This window comes from Sylvia atricapilla, unplaced genomic scaffold (assembly GCF_009819655.1).
Source record: "Sylvia atricapilla isolate bSylAtr1 unplaced genomic scaffold, bSylAtr1.pri scaffold_115_arrow_ctg1, whole genome shotgun sequence".
NCBI lineage: Eukaryota > Metazoa > Chordata > Aves > Passeriformes > Sylviidae > Sylvia > Sylvia atricapilla.
The window spans coordinates 12501-34386 of record NW_027077043.1 but is presented as its reverse complement, the minus strand read 5'-3'; the positions used below and the strand labels follow the sequence as shown (position 1 = coordinate 34386).

The window sequence follows — 21886 nt, the reverse complement described above, 5'->3', positions numbered from 1 at the left end:
CATCATCCATCATCCATCATCCATCCATCATCCATCATCCATCCATCATCCATCCATCATCTATCATCCATCCATCATCCATCATCCATCATCCATCATCCATCCATCATCCATCATCCATCATCCATCATCCATCATCCATCATCTATCATCCATCATCCATCATCCATCATCCATCATCCATCATCCATCATCCATCATCCATCATCCATCCATCATCCATCATCCATCATCCATCATCCATCATCCATCATCCATCATCTATCATCCATCCATCATCCATCATCCATCATCCATCATCCATCATCCATCCATCATCCATCATCCATCCATCCATCCATCATCCATCCATCATCATCCATCATCCATCCATCATCCATCATCCATCCATCATCCATCCATCATCCATCATCCATCATCCATCATCCATCCATCATCCATCATCCATCATCCATCATCCATCATCCATCATCCATCATCCATCCATCATCCATCCATCATCCATCCATCCATCATCCATCATCCATCATCCATCCATCATCCATCATCCATCATCCATCATCCATCCATCATCCATCATCCATCATCCATCATCCATCATCCATCCATCATCCATCATCCATCCATCATCCATCCATCCATCATCCATCATCCATCATCCATCCATCATCCATCCATCATCCATCATCCATCATCCATCCATCATCCATCCATCATCCATCATCCATCATCCATCCATCATCCATCATCCATCATCCATCATCCATCATCCATCCATCATCCATCATCCATCCATCATCCATCCATCATCCATCCATCATCCATCATCCATCCATCATCCATCCATCATCCATCCATCATCCATCATCCATCATCCATCCATCATCCATCCATCATCCATCATCCATCATCCATCCACCATCTTGATTCCAGCCCTATGGAGCTTGGTGGGACCATGGCCAAGCTGGAAGATCTCCACTGATGGATTCTGCCAGGAGTTGGATGAGGAACCACAGCTCTGGGATGCTTCTGGAAAGCTGAACATCAGCGCTGGGCTTCCAGAGGGTCTCCAGAAGGTTTTCTGGAAGTTCCCAAGAAGGTCCCTCCCTACAAAGGTTTTGAGTAGGTCTCCAGGAGTTCCTCAGAAAGTTCCCAGGAAGTCTCTAGAGAGTTCGCAGGTGGTCTCCTGAAGATCAGCAGATGGTCTCTGGAGTGTCTTCATAAAGTCCCCAGAAAATCCCCCAAAAGTCTCCAGAAGGTTTCCAGAAAGTCTCCAGAAGGTCTCCAGAAGACTCGCAGAAGTTCTCCAGAAGTTCCTCAGAAGGTCCCAGAAGATCCTTACAAGATCTTCAGAGGGTTCCCAGAAGATCTCCAGAAATTTTCCAGATTTCCAGAAGATCTTCTGGCAGTCTCGAGGATGTCTTCAGAAGATCCACAGGAGGTCCTCAAAAGGTCTTCCGAATGTTTCCAGAAATTCTTCAGAACGTCTCTAGAGGACTCCCAAAAGTTCTCCAGAAGTTCCTCAGAAGATCCCAGAAGGTCCTCCCTGCAAGGTTTCCAGAAGGTCTCCTGAAGATCCCCAGATGGTCTCTGAAATGTCTTCTGAAGGCCCACAGAAGGTCCTGAAAAAGCTTCCAGAAGCTTCCCAGAAGGCCCCTAAAAGTCTTCACAAAGTTCTCAGATATTCTCCAGAAAATTTCCAGAAGGTTCCCAGAAGGTCTCCAAAAGTCTTCAGAAGTTTTCCAGAAGTTCTCCAGAAGTTCTCCAGAAGTTCTCCAGAGGTTCTCCAGAAGTTCTCCAGAAGTTCTCCAGAAGACCCTTAAAAGCTTCCCAGAAGCTCCCTACAAGAACATCTCCAGAAACATTCCAGAAGGTTCCCGGACGTTCTCCAGAAGGTTCTTAGAAGATCTCCAGACGCTCTTCAGAAGATCCTCAGAAGTTCTTCTCACCACAATCACCCCCCAACACCACCCAACCACCTCCCTCCTTCCTCCAGCCCTTTCTCCAACCCCTGCATGACCCCGGTGGGAGGTGACCTCCTTGTCCGCCCCTTCCCAAAGCCACCCCATCTCCTGGTACCTTCTTGGCCCCCGTCAGCGCCGCCTTCTGGAGCTTGTTGTAGCAGTACTTGGCGTAAGTGCTGATGGCCACCCCTGCAAGAGAAGACACACGCTGTGGGTGGTGGGATGTCACCTCCAGGACCTGCCAGAGGTCCTGTCCCCTCCTCCCCGTGGTGCTGCTCCATCTCCATCCCTCCCCTCAGGGGGTTTGAGGAGGACAAGGTCTCCCTGAAACCTCACGAGAAGCTTGGAGGAACCACCAACGGTGGAGCTCTGGAGCTCTGTGGTGGCCTCATCTTGGGTGGCTTTTGGGGGGCCACCACTGTCATGGTCACTGCTCCCATCCCCATCCCGTCTCCTCTTCCTGATGGCCTCCAATGAGGAGATGACGCCTATCCCAGTGACCCTGGGGACCTGGTGGGACCTTCTGGACCATCCCAACAACCCTGGGCAGCTGGTGGGACCTTCTGGACCATCTCAACAACCCTGGGCACCTGGTGGGACCTTCTGGACCATCTCAACAACCCTGGGCACCTGGTGGGACCTTCTGGACCATCTCAAAAGAAGCTCTGGGAACCTGGTGGGACCTTCTGGTTAATCCCAAACAACCCTGAGGACTTGATGGAACCTTCTGGATCATCCCAGGAGATGCCCTGGGGATGTGGTGGGACCTTCTGGATCATTCCCAGAACTTTGGGGACCCAATGGGATCTTCTGGATCATTCCCAGGAGAAGCCCTGGGGACCTGATGGGACCTTCTGGACCGTCCAACACCGAGTGGCCTCAAATCATGGAACCCCCTCATGGAACGATGGAGGTGGGCTGGGACCTCTGAGGACCAGCTCATCCAAACCGGAAGATCGGGGTTGGATTTGGGGATCAAGTCCAGGAGAAGACGGATCAACGACCTGCAGAGGTGCCCCGGGTGGATCTGGTGGGGTTTGAGGTGATTTGGTGGGGTCTGATGGGACCTGGTGGGATCTGGTGAGGTTTGATGGGACCTGATGACACCTGATGGGATCTGGTGGGGTTTGATGGGATCTGGTGGGATCTGATGGGATTTGGTGGGATTTGGTGGGATTTTTATGGGACCTGGTGGGGTTTGGTGGGATCTGATGGGATTTGGTGGGACCTGGTGGGATTTTTATGGGACCTGGTGGGGTTTGATGGGGTCTGAGGTGACTTGGTGGGGTCTGATGGGATCTGGTGGGGTTTGATGGGGTCTGGTGTTATCTGGTGAGGTTTGATGGGACCTGATGACACCTGATGGGACCTGATGGGGTCCGGTGGGATCTGGTGGGGTTTGATGGGGTCTGGTGGGACCTGGTGGGATTTGGTGGGATTTTTATGGGATCTGATGGGATTTGGTGGGATTTTCATGGGACCTGGTGGGATTTGATGGGACCTGGTGGGATTTTTCTGGGACCTGATGGGATTTGGTAGGATTTGATGGGACCTGATGGGACCTGATGGGATTTTTCTGGGATCTGATGGGCTTTGATGGGACTCAATGGAGTCTGATGGGATCTGGTGGGATCTGGTGAGACCTGATGGGATCTGATGGGATTTTTATGGGACCTGGCGGGATTTGGTGGGACCTGATGGGATTTTTGTGGGACCTGGTGGGATTTGGTGGGATCTGATGGGGTCTGGTGGGGTCTGATAGGATTTTTATGGAACCTGGTGGGATTTTCATGGGACCTGGTGGGATTTGGTGGGACCTGATGGGATTTTTATGGGACCTGGTGGGATTTGGTGGGGTCTGGTGAGGTCTGGTGGGGTCTGATGGGATTTTTATGGGATCTGATGGGATTTGGTGGGACTTGGTGGGGTTTGATGGGGCCTGATGGGATTTTGATGGGACTCGATGGGGTTTGATGGGATCTGGTGGTGTTTGATGAGACCTGGTGGGATCTGGTGGGGTTTGGTGGGGTCTGGTGGGATCTGATGGGATTTTTCTGGGATCTGATGGGCTTTGATGGGACTCAATGGAGTCTGATGGGATCTGGTGGGATCTGGTGAGACCTGATGGGATCTGATAGCATTTTTATGGAACCTGGTGGGATTTTTATGGGACCTGGTGGGATCTGATGGGGTCTGTTGGGACCTGGTGGGATTTGGTGGGATTTTTATGGGATCTGATGGGATTTTTATGAGACCTGGAGGGATTTGGTGGGATCAGATGGGGTTTGGTGGGACTTGGTGGGATTTGGTGGGACCTGGTGGGATTTTTATGGGATCTGATGGGATTTGGTAGGATTTGATGGGACCTGATGGGACCTGGTGGGATTTTTCTGGGATCTGATGGGCTTTGATGGGCCTCGATGGAGTCTGATGGGATCTGGTGGGATCTGGTGAGACCTGATGGGATGATAGGATTTTTATGGGACCTGGTGGGATTTGGTGGGACCTGATGGGATTTGGTGGGATCTGATGGGATTTTTATGGAACCTGGTGGGATTTTCATGGGACCTGGTGGGATTTGATGGGACTTGGTGGGATTTTCATGGGACCTGATTGGATTTGGTGGGACCTGATGGGATTTTTATGGGATCTGATGGGATTTTTATGGGACCTGGTGGGATTTGGTGGGATCTGATGGGATTTGATGAGGTCTGGTGGGATCTGGTGAGACCTGATAGGATCTCATGGGATCTTTATGGGACCTGGTGGGATTTGGTGGGACCTGGTGGGATTTTTCTGGGATCTGATGGGATTTTTATGGGATCTGATGGGATTTGGTGGGATTTGGTGGGATCTGGTGGGATTTGGTGGGATTTTTATGGGACTTGGTGGGACCTGGTGGGACCCGACGCCGACTTGGGCAGGAGCAGCCCCCCCAGGAGCTCCGGGGCTCCCCAGGCCCGTCCTTGGTGGCCTCGGCGGGTTCCTCCGGCGCCTCCATCCGGGAATTGCCGGGGAATTCTCCAGGAATTTGGGGCATCCCGAATTTCCCTCAATCCCCAAATCTCCCTCATCGATTAAATTAATCAATTTAATTAATTACATTATTAAAGTAATTTAAGGAATTAGAACAGATTATTATAGGATGATTTAAACTACTTATTATACGTATAATACACACAACATGCAATGTATAATATATATAATATATATATTTAAATAAAATATATTTATAGATATTATATAAAATACACACATATAAATATATATTATATATTATATATTATATATTATATATTATGTATTATATATTATATATTACATATTATATATCATATATTATATATTATATATTATATATTTAATATAAAAATATTATTATATCAATAAATAATATATTATATGATATATAAAATCTTTTTATATACAATATATAATTTATATTATATAAATTATATAAAAAGTGTATATATAATAAATTATATATCATATTATGCAAATAAAATATATATTATATTATATATTATGTTATATAACATATAATATATAATATATATGGTGTATTTTGTATATTATATGTATTATTATATATAGACTATAAAAATAGAATATAATTAATATAAAATAATATATATTAGAAAGATACATATTAAACTATTTACTATCATATTATAACTAATACAAAAATATAATAAATAAATCAGTATTATATTTATTACGTTAATTAGATTAATTTTATTAATTAGTGGATGGGGAAACCCCAAAGGCGGATTTGCGAGGGGATTTCCTAAATTAAATTAATTGCTTTCATCAAATGAATTAGAGCAACGAAATCATTATGTTAATGATATTAATTAAATTAGTGACATCATAAAATTAATTATATTAAATGGTGGATCTAGCAATAAAAGAAATTAAATTATTTCCTTTCGTTATTAGCAATAAATTGATGCACTTATGAATAATATTGTATGTATACATATAAAATTAACATATTAATTACAAACTAATTATTATAAAATATTAAAAATGAAATCTTTAATGCTGAAGATAGAATTATAGATAATATCTATTCATCACTAGAAATAATTTTATTAATATGATTTCAATATTATAACTAATAATTATTATCACTTATTTTAGAGGATTTTCTCCAATTAACTATCATTGAATAAATTATAACAAATTAATATGATTTCAATATTATAACTAATCATTATTATCACCTATTTTAGAGGAGTTTCCCAAATTAACCCCATTCATTGAATAAATTATAACAAATTAGTAAATTGATACCAATAATTAAACTTTATCGTATTCGATTATTCATATTAAATAGCGAATCTAGTAATAAAATTGATGAAATTTATTTTCTTTCATTGCGATTTATTATTAGTATTACACTGATACTAATGCCATTATTAGTACTTATTATAATACTACTAATTCTATGATTATTACATCATTTATTAATATTACTACTTAATATTAATATGAATACTAGCATCCATATTATGACTTATTACTAATATAATACTATAGTTAATAATATCCTCAATATGAATAATAATAGCAATAGCAAATATTTATTACTGTTATTCCTACTAATATTATTTATTAATATTAGTATTTATTATTACTATTTATTATTATTGCTAATAATAATACTAACATTCATATTATGATTTATTATTATTTTAGTACTATCATTAATACTAGTACCATGCTAGAAGTTAATATTAAAAATACTAATAGTAACATTAATATTACTATCAATATAAATATTAACATTAATATTAATATTAATTACTATGACTCCTAGGATATTATTTTTTAATATTAATTTTTATTGTTATTACTATTTATTATTAATGGTAATACGAATGCTAACATCCATATTATGATTTTTAATGATTAATAATAAAATATTTATATTCCTCCTACCATTATTGCTTATTAGTGTTACTATTTATCATTAATGCTTATATCAATAGCAACATCAGTATTATGAATTTTAAATTATTAATAATATTAATATTCCTCCTACCATTGCTTATTATTGTTACAATTTATCATTAATGCTAATATTTATGCTAACATCCATATTGTGATTTATTATTAATTAAGTACTATCATTAATACGAATGCTATGCTAGAAATCAATATTAAAATACTATTATTAATATTAATATAGATAATATTATTTTATAAACATTAATATTAAATATTATGACTCCTACGACATTATTTATTAATATTACTTTTTATTGTTATTACTATTTATTATTAATGGCAATACAAATGCTAATAGCCATATTATGATTTTTAATTATTATTATTACTATTCCTCCATTATTGTCTATTGATATTACTATTTATCATTAATGTTATTATGAATACTAACATCCGTATTATGAATTTTTAATGATTAATAATTTAATATTACTATTCCTCCTACCATTATTGTTTATTAATATTTCTATTTATTATTAATGCTAATATGAATCCATATTATGATTTTTAATGCTTATTAATATATTAATACTGTTCCCCCTACCATTATTCTTTATTAATATTTCTATTTATGATTAATGCTAATATGAATATTAACATCCATATTATGAATTTTTAAGGATTACTAATATTATTAATATTCCTCCTATCATTATTGTTTATTGATATTACATTTTATAATTTATACTAATATCCGTATTATGATTTATTATTAATTTAGTACTATCGTTAATACTAATACTATACTAGAAATTAATATTAAAATACTAATATTAATATAAATAGTAATATCAATATCAATATCAATATTAATTACTATGACTCCTCCAATATTATTTATTGATATTACTTTTTATTGTTATTACTATTTATTATTAATGGTAATACAAATGCTAACAGCCATATTATGATTTTTAATGACCATTATTACTATTCCTCCATTATTGTTTATTAATATTACTATTTATCAATAATGTTAATATGAATACTAACATCCGTATTATGAATTCTTAATGATTAATAATTTAATATTACTATTCCTCCTACCATTATTGTTTATTAATATTACTATTTATCATTAACGCTAATATGAATCCATATTATGATTTTTAATGCTTATTAATATATTAATACTGTTCCCCCTACCATTATTCTTTATTAATATTTCTATTTATGATTAATGCTAATATGAATATTAACATCCATATTATGAATTTTTAAGGATTACTAATATTATTAATATTCCTCCTATCATTATTGTTTATTGATATTACATTTTATAATTTATACTAATATCCGTATTATGATTTATTATTAATTTAGTACTATCGTTAATACTAATACTATACTAGAAATTAATATTAAAATACTAATATTAATATAAATAGTAATATCAATATCAATATCAATATTAATTACTATGACTCCTCCAATATTATTTATTGATATTACTTTTTATTGTTATTACTATTTATTATTAATGGTAATACAAATGCTAACAGCCATATTATGATTTTTAATGACCATTATTACTATTCCTCCATTATTGTTTATTAATATTACTATTTATCAATAATGTTAATATGAATACTAACATCCGTATTATGAATTCTTAATGATTAATAATTTAATATTACTATTCCTCCTACCATTATTGTTTATTAATATTACTATTTATCATTAACGCTAATATGAATCCATATTATGATTTTTAATGCTTATTAATATATTAATACTGTTCCCCCTACCATTATTCTTTATTAATATTTCTATTTATTATTAATGCTAATATGAATATTAACATCCATATTATGAATTTTTATGGATTACTAATATTATTATTAGTATTCCTCCTGTCATTATTGTTTATTGATATTACATTTTATCATTTATACTAATACGAATACTAATATCCGTATTATGTTTTATTATTAATTTAGTACTATCGTTAATACTAATACTATACTAGAAATTAATATTAAAATACTAATATTAATATAAATAGTAATAGTAATATCAATATTAAATTAATTACGATGACTCCTCCAATATTATTTATTAATATTACTTCTTATTGTTATTACTATTTATTATTAATGGTAATACAAATGCTAATAGCCATATTATGATTTTAAATGACTATTATTACTGTTCCTCCATTATTGTTTATTAATATTACTATTTATCATTAATGTTAATATGAATACTAACATCCGTATTATGAATTTTTAATGATTAATAATTTAATATTACTATTCCTCCTACCATTATTCTTTATTAATATTTCTATTTATTATTAATGCTAATATGAATATTAACATCCATATTATGAATTTTTATGGATTACTAATATTATTATTAGTATTCCTCCTATCAGCATTTATTGATATTACATTTTATCATTTTTACGAATATGAATACTAATATCTGTATTATGATTTATTATTAATTTAGTACTATCGTTATTAATACTATACTAGAAATTAATATTAAAATACTAATATTAATATAAATAGTAATATCAATATTAAATTAATTACTATGACTCCTCCAATATTATTTCTTAATATTACTTTTTATTGTTATTACTATTTATCATTAATGGTAATACAAATGCTAATAGCCATATCATGATTTTTAATGACCATTATTACTATTCCTCCATTATTGTTTATTGATATTACTATTTATCATTAATGTTAATATGAATACTAACATCCGTGTTATGAATTTTTAATGATTAATAATTTAATATTACTATTCCTCCTACCATTATTGTTTATTAATATTACTATTTATCATTAACGCGATTATGAATCCATATTATGATTTTTAATGCTTATTAATATATTAATACTGTTCCCCCTACCATTATTCTTTATTAATATTTCTATTTATTATTAATGCTAATATGAATATTAACATCCATATTATGAATTTTTATGGAATACTAATATTATTAGTAGTAGTCCTCCTATCATTATTGTTTATTGATATTACATTTTATCATTTTTACGAATATGAATACTAATATCCGTATTATGATTTATTAATAATTTAGTACTATCGTTAATACTAATACTATACTAGAAATTAATATTAAAATACTAATATTAATATAAACAGTAATAGTAATATCAATATTAAATTAATTACTATGACTCCTCCAATATTATTTATTAATATTACTTTTTATTGTTGTTACTATTTATTATTCATGGTAATACAAATGCTAATAGCCATATTATGATTTTTAATTATTATTATTACTATTCCTCCTACCATTATTGTTTATTGATATTACTATTTATCATTAATGTTAATATGAATGCTAACATCTCTATTATGATTTCTTAATGATTAATAATATAATATTAATATTTCTCCTACCATTATTGTTTATTGATATTACTATTTATCATTAATGTTAAGAGGAACACTAAGATCCGTATTATAATTTCTTATTAATTAATATAATTAATAATTAATTAATTAGTATTAACTTAGAACTATCATTAATACTAATACTATGCTCAAAATTAATATCAAAATCCTAGTATTAATATTAATATTACTGGGAATATTAATCGTAATATCAGTATCCATATTAATTACTGTGATAATGACATTAATATCATTATTTATCACTATCAGTCCATTATTCTTTATTAATGTTACTATTTATCATTAATATGACTACTAACATCTGTATTATGATTTTAAACGATTATTAACCTAATAATGTGAAATATTAATATTAATATTAAAAATAACATTAATTTTGATTTTATTAATGTTAAGGTTAATGTTGATGTTAATATTAACACAACAAAATTCTAATATTAATAATAATATTCCTATTACACGAATTAAACCGACTCTCACCCCTATTAATTACTTACTAATGCTAATATCTCAGCCCTATTGTTTCCCCCAATTAATTAATTGATGTTGAAGTTAATAGTAACAGAAAATTTTTCTAATATTATTAATAATATTCTTATTACACGAATTAAATCGACTCTCACCCCTATTAATCACCTATTAATGCTAATATCTCACCCCTATTAATTCCTCCAATTAATCAATTGATGTTGTTGTTAATATTAACACGATAAGATTCTAATATTATTAATAATATTCCTATTACATTAATTAAACCAACTCACACCCCTATTAATTATCTATTAATGCTAATATCTCTTCCCTATTAATTCCTCCAATTAATCAATTGATGTTGTTGTTAATATTAACACGATAAGATTCTAATATTATTAATAATATTCCTATTACATTAATTAAACCGTCTCTCACCCCTGTTAATCACCTATTAATGCTAATATCTCACCCCTATCAATTCCTCCAATTAATCAATTGATGTTGATGTTAATATTAACACAAAAATTTGCTAATATTATTAATAATATTATTATTACACGAATTCAACCACCTCTCACCCCTATTAATCACCTATTAATGCTAATATCTCACCCCTATTAATTCCTCCAATTAATCAATTGATGTTGATGTTAATATTAACACAAAAATTTGCTAATATTATTAATAATGTTAATATTCGACGAATTAAACAGCCTCTCACCCCTATTAATCACTTATTAATGCTATTTTCTCACCCCTATTAATTCCTCCAATTAATCAATTGATGTTGTTGTTAATATTAACACGATAAAATTCTAATATTATTAATATCAGATATATGATATATTATTATCATAAATATGACATTATTATCTAATATCAATTCCCCAATTAGCTAATTGATGTTGATGTTAATATTAACACAAAAATTTGCTAATATTATTAATAATATTATTACATGAATTAACCTAACTCTCACTCCTATTAATCACCTATTAATACTAATATCTCACCCCATCAATTCCCCTAATTAATTAATTGATTGAAGTTGTTGTTAATATTAACACAATAAAACTCTAATATCATTAATAATATTCCTATTACATGAATTAAACCGACTCTCACCCCTATTAATTACCTATTAGTGCTAATATTTCACCCCATCAAGTCCCCCAATTAGTTAATTGGTTGATGTTGATGTTAATATTAACACAAAAATTTGCTAATATTATAAATAATGTTATTATTACACGAATTAAACCACCTCTCACCCCTATTAATCACCTATTAACGCTAATATCTCACCCCTATTAATTCCTACAATTAATCAATTGATGTTGTTGTTAATATTAACACGATAAGATTCTAATATTATTAATAATATTCCTATTACATTAATTAAACCAACTCTCACCCCTATTAATCACCTATTAATGCTATTATCTCACCCCGATCAATTCCCCCAGTTAATTAATTGGTTGATGTTAATATTAACATGATAAAATTCTAATATTATTAATAATATTCCTATAACATGAATTAAACTAACTCTCACCCCTATTAATGACCTATTAATATCTCAGCCCTATTGTTTCCCCCAATTAATTAATTGATGTTGATGTTAATATTAACCCAAAAATTTGCTAATATTATTAATAATGTCAATATTAGACGAATTAAAACGACTCTCACCCCTGTTAATCACCTATTAATACTAATAGCTCACCCCTATTGTTTCCCCCAATTAATTAATTGGTTGATGTTGAAGTTAATAGTAACAGAAAATTTTTCTAATATTTTTAATAATATTCTTATTACACGAATTAAACGGCCTCTCACCCCTATTAATCACCTATTAATGCTAATATCTCACCCCTATTAATTCCTCCAATTAATCAATTGATGTTGTTGTTAATATTAACATGATAAAATTCTAATATTATTAACATCAGATATATATTATTAATATAATAAATATGATATTATTATCTAATATCAATTCCCCAATTAGCTAATTGATGTTGATGTTAATATTAACACAAAAATTTGCTAATATTATTAATAATATTATTATTACACGAATTAAACCGCCTCTCACCCCTATTAATCACCTATTAATGCTAATATCTCACCCCTATTAATTCCTCCAATTAATCAATTGATGTTGATGTTAATATTAACACAAAAATTTGCTAATATTATTAATAATGTTAATATTAGACGAATTAAACCACCTCTCACCCCTATTAATCACCTATTAATGCTAATATCTCACCCCTATCAATTCCTCCAATTTATCAATTGATGTTGTTGTTAATATTAACACGATAAGATTCTAATATTATTAATAATATTCCTATTACATTAATTAAACCGCCTCTCACCCCTATTAATCACCTATTAATGCTAATATCTCACCCCTATTAATTCCTCCAATTAATCAATTGATGTTGATGTTAATATTAACACTAAAATTTGCTAATATTATTAATAATGTTAATATTAGACTAATTAAACCGCCTCTCACCCCAATTAATCACCTATTAATGCTAATATCTCACCCCTATTAATCCCTCCAATTAGTTAATTGATGTTGGTGTCAATATTAACACAAAAATTTTCTAATATTATTAATAATATTCCTATTACACGAATTAAACCGCCTCTCACCCCTATTAATTATCTATTAATGCTAATATCTCACCCCTATTAATTCCTCCAATTTATCAATTGATGTTGTTGTTAATATTAACACAAAAATTTGCTAATATTATTAATACTGTTAATATTAGACGAATTAAACCGCCTCTCCCCCCTATTAATCACCTATTAACGCTATTTTCTCACCCCTATTAATCCCCCCAATTAATTAATTAACGCCTCCCCCTCCCCGGGGGCTGTTTTTTACCCGGCAGCTCCTCGCTCTGGGCCTTGGGTTTCTTTCGCAATTTGGGTTTCTTCTGATTGGTCCTGGCCACGAGGTGCCGGATGTGACGCGCCACTGAGGCCACGCCCCCAAATTCCCGCGGGGAGGGACGGGGACGGGAATGGGAATGGGAAATTAAAAATGAAATTAAATCAAAATGAAGTCATTGAAAGTCTATTCGAATTGAAATGAAAATGAAAATGAAAATAATGAAAATGAAAATTAGAATAAAATTAAAATATTGAAATTGAAATCAAAATAAAATCAAAATTAAAATTAAAATTAAAATTAGAATGAAGTAATTGAAATTCTATTAAAATTGAAATTGAAATTGAAATTGAAATTAAAACTAGAAGAAAATTAAAATATTGATATTTATCTTGAAATGAAATTGAAATTAAATTAAAATTAAAATTAAAAAAAATGAAATAATTGAAATTCTATTAAAATTGAAATGAAGTTAAAATTAAAGTTAAAACTAGAATAAAATTAAAATATTGAAATTATCTAAAAATGAAATTGAAATTAAATTAAAATTAAAATAAAACAAAAATATAATAAAAATGAAATAATTGAAATTCTATTAAAATTGAAATGAAATGAAAACTAAAATTAAAACTAAAATAAAATTAAAATTGAAATAATCTTAAAATGAAATTGAAATTAAATTAAAATTAAAATCAAATAAAAATGAAATAATTGAAATTCTATTAAAATTGAAATGAAGTTAAAATGAAAATAAAAATTAAAATAAAATTAAAATTGAAATTATCTTAAAGTGAAATTGAAATGAAATGAAATTAAAATTAAAATGAAATAATTGAAATTCTATTAAAATTGAAATGAAATTAAAATTAAAACTAAAATTAGAGGAAAATTAAAATTGAAATGGAAATGATCTTTAAATGAAATTAAAACGAAATTAAGATTGAAATGAAATTAAAATTGAAATTGAAATTAAAATTAAAATTAGAATAAAATTAAAATTAAATTTAAACTAAAATTGAAATTAAAGTTGAAATTAAAACTAAAATTAAAATTGAAATTAAAATTGAAATTAAAATTGAAAGTGAAATGAAAGTTGAAATTAAGATTGAAATGGAAAGTAAAACTAAAACTAAAATGGAACTAGAACTCAAAATTGAAATTAAAATTAAAATCGAACGTGAAATTAAAACTAAAATTAAAATTAAAATACTGAAATTGAAATGAAAATGGAAAATGAAATAGAAATAAAAAAAAATAAAATTGAAATTAAAATTAAAACAAAATTGAAATGAAAATCTAAAAATTAAAACTAAAATTGAAATGAAAATTGAAATGAAAATTGAAATTGAAATTAGAATCAAAACTAAATTTAAATTTAAATTTAAATTAATAGGAAATTCTAATTCAAATTAAAAAAGAAATTAAAATTAAAATTAAAATAGAAATTAAATAGAAATCAAAAAAATTAAAATTAAAAATCAAATTAAAAATAAATTAAAATGTAAACTGAAAATTAAATATAAATTAAAATTGAAATTACAGTTTAAATTAGAATAGAAAATATTGATAATGAAATGGAAATTAAAATAGAAATTTGAAATGAAATGGGAATTGAAATTGAAATAAGAATTGAAGTGAAATTAAAATTAAGTAATTGCAATTAAATTAAATTAATTTAAAATTTGAAATTAAATGGAAATTGAAAATAAGATGAGGAAATTAAAATAAAAATTAAAATGGAAATTGAAATGAAAATAAAATTGAAATTATAGTCAAATAAAATTTGCCAAGAAATTGGTATTAAAATAAAAATTTAAAATGGAACGCAAATAAAAACGGAAATTAAAATTGAAATAAAATGAAGTTAAAAATAAAACACTGAAAGAAAATGAAAAGCAAAATAAAAATCGAAATAAAAATTAATGATTGAAGCTTAAATTGCGATTTAAGAAATGAAGTTAAAAAATAATAATTAAATTAAAGGGAAAATTCAAAGGAAAATGGAAATTAAAATTAAATGAAAACCGAAACGAAAATAAAAACTTGAAATAAAAACTGAAAGTGGAAATGAAAATAAAACATTGAAATGAAAATGAAAAAATGAAGTTCAATCAAAATGCAAAATAAAAATAGAACAGAAAAATTAAAAAAAACAGAATTTAAAATAATAAAAAAATAACAAATAAATGTAAGTAAATGAAAATAAGTAAGCAACGATTAAAAAATTAAGAAAAGTTTAAAAAAATTAATGGAACAGAAATAAAAAAATGAAAATCAAATGAAATTGGCATTAAAGCAATAATTAAGGAAAATAAAGATGAAAATAAATAATAATACCTGAGAGAAAATAAAGAGGAAAATTAAAACCACAATAGAAATCAATTAAAATGGAAAACGAATTAAGCAAATGAAAATAAAACCAAATAATTTAGAAATTCCAATATAAATTAGAGCCAGAAAAATTTAATGAGAAAAAAAAAATCAAATTTAAAACCAGGAAGAAATAAAACTAAAATTAAAATTAAAATTAAAAATTATATTTAAATCTGAAAACCGATGGAAGAAAATTAAAAATAAACAGGAAATGGAAATAAAAATTCAAATGAGGATGAAAACGCAAATTTCACCGAATGAGATGGAATCGAAAATGCAAATTAAAACGACGTCGACAAGGAACCGACCAATCGACAGAGAGACAACGAAATTCCCGAAAAACCATGGAAAACTCAAAATGAGGATGGAATGGGGAATTCCCAGGGAAGGCTCTGATTGGCTGGGGAGGAGTTGGGGGGCGGAGCATCTCCCAGGAAGGGCTCTGATTGGCTGAGGAGGAGTTGGGCGGCGGAGCATCTCCCAGGAAGGGCTCTGATTGGCTGAGGAGGAGTTGAGGGGCGGAGCATGTCCCAGGATAGGCCCTGATTGGCTGAGGAGGAGTTGGGGAGCGGAGCATCTCCCAGGAAGTGCCCTGATTGGCTGAAGAGGAGTTGAGGCAGAGCCTCTCACCGGGAAAGGCTCTGATTGGCTGAGGAGGAATTTGGGGTGGAGCCTCTCCTTGAGAAAGGCTCTGATTGGCTGGGAGGAGTTGGAAGGCGCAGCATCTCCCAGGAAGGGCTCTGATTGGCTGGGAGGAGTTAGGGGATGGAGCTTCTCCCAGGGAAAGGCTCTGATTGGCTGGGAGGAGTTAGGGGATGGAGCATCTCCCAGGATGGGCCCTGATTGGCTGGGGAGGAGTTGGAAGGTGCAGCATCTCCCAGGAAGGGCTCTGATTGGCTGAGGAGGAGTTGAGGCAGAGCCTCTCACCGGGAAAGGCTCTGATTGGTTGGGGAGCAGTTTGGGGTGGAGCCTCTCCTTGGGAAAGGCTCTGATTGGCTGAGTAGGAGTTTGGGGTGGAGCCTCTCTTGGGAAATGGCTCTGATTGGCTGAGGAGGAATTTGAGGTGGAACATCTCCCAGGGAAAGGCTCTGATTGGCTGGGAGGAGTTGGAGGTGGAGCTTCTCCCAGGGAAAGGCTCTGATTGGCTGAGGAGGAGTTGAGGGGTGGAGCATCTCCCAGGATGGGCCCTGATTGGCTGAGGAGGAGTTGAGGCAGAGCCTCTCACCGGGAAAGGTTCTGATTGGCTGGGGAGGAGTTTGGGGTGGAGTCTCTCCCAGGGAAAGGCTCTGATTGGCTGAGGAGGAGTTGAGGCAGAGCCTCTCACCGGGAAAGGCTCTGATTGGCTGAGGAGGAATTTGAGGTGGAACATCTCCCAGGGATAGGCTCTGATTGGCTGAGGAGGAATTTGGGGTGGAGCCTCTCCCAGAAAAGGGCTCTGATTGGCTGAAGAGGAATTTGGGGTGGAGCCTCTCTCAGGAAAACACTCTGATTGGCTAGGAGGAGTTGGGGGGTGGGGCATCTTACAGGGAAAGGCTCTGATTGGCTGTGGAGGGGTTGGGGGCGGAGCCTCCGCCTGTGCGCTGAATCCAGCCGGAAATGGCTTTGACACCTCTGGTGGGACCAACCCATCCTGACGTTCCCGGGAATTCCCATCGGGATCGTGGCATCATCTCCACCTTCCGTGGCCACCTGGGGTGGGATCATCTCCTTGTGTCCCCCCCGATGTCCCTGCTGGTGTCCCCCAGGAGTCGAAGGACACCTGGGAGAAAATTTGGGATCCCAAATCCTCCTGGATTCCCAATCCCACCTCGTCCATGAGCCACTGGGAGGTGGCATCAACCCAGGGGGATGTCCACGAATGGTGACGGGTTTGGGATGACCAATCCCAAGGCCGGAGAGGACCTCCTAAAATTCCCAAATCTCCTGAATTTCTGTCGCCTTCTCCAGCCAGGAATAAAAACCTCGGGAGATGGGAATCTTCTGGGTTCCATCCCAACACTGGGGGGTCTTTTTGGGATCCAAAGCTACTTGAGGAGAAACATCTGGAGGTGGGAATGATGGAATCACGGGATTTTTGGATCCAAAGCTCCTTGAGAAGGAACATCTGGAGATGGGAATGATGTAAACCCTGGAATCATGGGATTTTTGGATCCAAAGCTACTTGAGAAGGAACATCTGGAGGTGGGAATGATGGAAACCATGGAATCACGGCATTTTTGGATCCAAAGCTCCTTGAGAAGGAACATCTGGAGATGGGAATGATGGAAACCATGGAATCACGGCATTTTTGGGTCCAAAGCTCCTTGAGAAGGAACATCTGGAGTTGGGAATGATGGAAACCATGGAATCACGGGATTTTTGGATCTAAAGCTACTTGAGGAGGAACATCTGGAGTTGGGAATGATGGAGACCATGAAATCAGGGGATTTTTGGATCCAAAGCTCCTTGAGGAGGAACATCTGGAGTTGGGAATGATGGAAACCCTGGAATCATGGGATTTTGGATCCAAAGCTACTTGAGAAGGAACATCTGGAGTTGGGAATGATGGAAACCATGGAATCATGGGATTTTTGGATCCAAAGCTCCTTCAGAAGGAACATCTGGAGGTGGGAATGATGGAAACCCTGGAATCACGGGATTTTTGGATCCAAAGCTACTTGCGAAGGAACATCTGGAGGTGGGAATGATGGAAACCATGGAATGATGAGATTTTGGATCCAAAGCTACTTGAGAAGGAACATCTGGGGGTGGGAATGATGGAAACCATGGAATCATGGAATTTTTGGATCCAAAGCTCCTTGAGAAGGAACATCTGGAGGTGGGAATGATGTAAACCCTGGAATCATGGGATTTTGGATCCAAAGCTCCTTGAGAAGGAACATCTGGAGTTGGGATTGATGGAAACCATGGAATCATGGGATTTTTGGATCCAAAGCTCCTTGAGAAGGAACATCTGGAGATGGGAATGATGGAAACCATGGAATCACGGGAGTTTTGGATCCAAAGCTACTTGAGAAGGAACATCTGGAGGTGGGAATGATGGAAACCCTGGAATCATGGGATTTTGGATCCAAAGCTACTTGAGAAGGAACATCTGGAGTTGGGAATGATGGAAATCCTGGAATCACAGGATTTTTGGATCCAAAGCTCCTTGAGAAGGAACATCTGGAGTTGGGAATGATGGAAAACATGGAATAATGGGATTTTTGGATCCAAAGCTACTTGAGAAGGAACATCTGGAGGTGGACATGATGGAGACCATGGAATCATGGAATGGTTTGGGTTGGAAAGAACTTCAGGGGATGGGAGAAGTTCCAGGAGTGGAGGTGAGGCTGATCCCACAGCAAAGGCGTCAAAGCTCATTTCCTCTTGGATCTCCTGCTGGATTTCCTGGAAGGAGAAGGGTGGGAAAGGCCCCACAGCATCAGGTGCACCTCCAGGAGACGTTTTGGACGAGTTCCTCATCCAACTTTCCAGGAGGAGACTCAGCCAAGAGGAAATGAACCAAATCAACCGGCTGGGACCGGATGGAATCATGGAATGGTTTGGGTTGGGAGAAGTTCCAGGAGTGGAGGTGTCAAAGCTCAATTCCCGTTGGATTTCCAGGAAGGAGAAGGGTGGGAAAGAGTGGGAAAAGTCCCACAGCACCAGGGTGAGGTTTTGGATGAGTTCCTCATCCACCTTTCCACCAGGAGACTCAGCCAAGAGGAAATGAACCAAATCAACCGGCTGGGACCGGATGGAATCATGGAATGGTTTGGGTTGGGAGGAGTTCCAGGAGTGGAGGTGTCAAAGCTCAGGTCCTGTTGGATTTCCAGCAAGGAGAAGGGTGGGAAAGGTTGGGAAAGGGTGGGAGAAGTCCCACAGCACCAGGGTGAGGTTTTGGATGAGTTCCTCATCCACTTTCCACCAGGAGACTCGGCCAAGAGGAAGTGAACCAAATCAACCGGCTGGGACTGGATGGAATCATGGAATGGTTTGGGTTGGGAGAAGTTCCAGGAGTGGAGGTGTCAAAGCTCAGGTCCTGTTGGATTTCCAGGAAGGAGAAGGGTGGGAAAGGGTGGGAGAAGTCCCACAGCACCAGGGAGAGGTCTTGGATGAGTTCCTCATCCACCTTTCCACCAGGAGACTCAGCCAAGAGGAAATGAACCAAATCAACCGGCTGGGACCGGATGGAATCATGGAATGGTTTGGGTTGGGAGAAGTTCCAGGAGTGGAGGTGTCAAAGCTCAGGTCCCGTTGGATTTCCAGGGAGGAGAAGGGTGGGAAAGAGTGGGAAAAGTCCCACAGCACCAGGGTGAGGTTTTGGATGAGTTCCTCATCCACCTTTCCACCAGGAGACTCAGCCAAGAGGATAGGAACCAAATCAACCGGCTGGGACCGGATGGAATCATGGAATGGTTTGGGTTGGGAGAAGTTCCAGGAGTGGAGGTGTCAAAGCTCAATTCTCAGGTCCCGTTGGATTTCCAGGGAGGAGAAGGGTGGGAAAGGGCAGGAAAAGTCCCACAGCACCAGGGTGAGGTTTTGGATGAGTTCCTCATCCACCTTTCCACCAGGAGACTCAGCCAAGAGGAAGTGAACCAAATCAACCGGCTGGGACATGGAATCATGGAGTGGTTTGGGTTGGAAGGGACCACAAAGACCATCCCAGGACACCTGCCGCTATCTCAGGTCGCTCCGATCCCCATCCAACCTGACCTTCAACACTTCCAGAGATTGGAGACAACCAAAAGAGCCACCGGAGCCGCGGTTCCTCGCTTACCTTTGGTGTCATTCACCGGATCCATGTGCCGGTAAATGTATCCTTCAAGGTAGGAATGGAATTTGGGAGTGGGCGGGAAAAAGGCCAAACAAATGGCCATGAGCTCCCAGCCGCGGGCCAGGCTCTCGTAACGGAAGTTCTCGGTGGTCTGCCGGCACAGCTGGATGTAGAGCTCGTCGCGCAGCCCCTGCATGCTCCAACCTTTGGTGGCGATCTCCAAGGCCACGTTGAGCTGGTCCGTCTTGGCCCGCCGGTCGCCCATGTACATCTGGATGAGCTTGAAGATCTCGCACGCCTCCTTCTTGACGTTGCGGTCGTTGGTCATGATCATGGGTTTCTTGATGGACTCGCTGCTCCAGGCCAGCATGTTGGCGATGGAGACCTTCCGTCGGAAGAGCCCTTGGGTGTGCTTGTTGAAGTGCTTGGAGGCCCAGTTCTCAATGTCCGTCTCCGAGGACGGCTTGCGCAGGTTGAAGGTGGGGAAGACGCAGCTGGCGCTCGGCATCATGTTGCGCGTCTGCCGGCTGCCGTCGAACTGCGCGCAGGCGCCGAGGTCCTCGGACTGCGGGACAACGGGCGGGGACAGGTCAGCGGTGGGGACGGCTGGGAGCGCTGATCGATCGATCGATCAATCGATCGGTCCATCGATCAGGCAGCAGATCAAAAAGCCGGCCAGCCAATAAAGCAGTGAACCGACTAAGAGATCGATGAGCCGACCAATCAGCTGATCAATCAACCAAGCAAGCAACAAGCCAATCAATTAATCAACAAACCAATCAATCCACAAACTGATCAATCAAGCAACCAACCAGCTGATCAATCAGCAAACCAATCAATTAATCCACAAACCGATCAACCAACTGATCGACCAGCAAAACAATCAACTAATTAACAAACCAATCAATCAAGAAACCAACCAACTGATCCATCAGCAAACCAATCAATTAATCAACAAACCAATCAATTAATCCACAAATCAAT

General features: G+C 35.4%; 1 protein-coding gene across 1 annotated transcript in view; it reads right to left on the bottom strand.

Annotated features, from left to right (window-relative positions):
* Positions 1 to 21886, bottom strand: part of LOC136374739 (rho GTPase-activating protein 39-like) — a gene marked incomplete at its 5' end in the record, with an annotated part of 42476 nt that overhangs the window by 10776 nt on the left and 9814 nt on the right. The window contains 3 exon segments of the mRNA XM_066340131.1: positions 2080 to 2153; positions 13765 to 13857; positions 20906 to 21467. Of these exon segments, the coding sequence (XP_066196228.1) occupies positions 2080 to 2153; positions 13765 to 13857; positions 20906 to 21467 (729 nt within the window).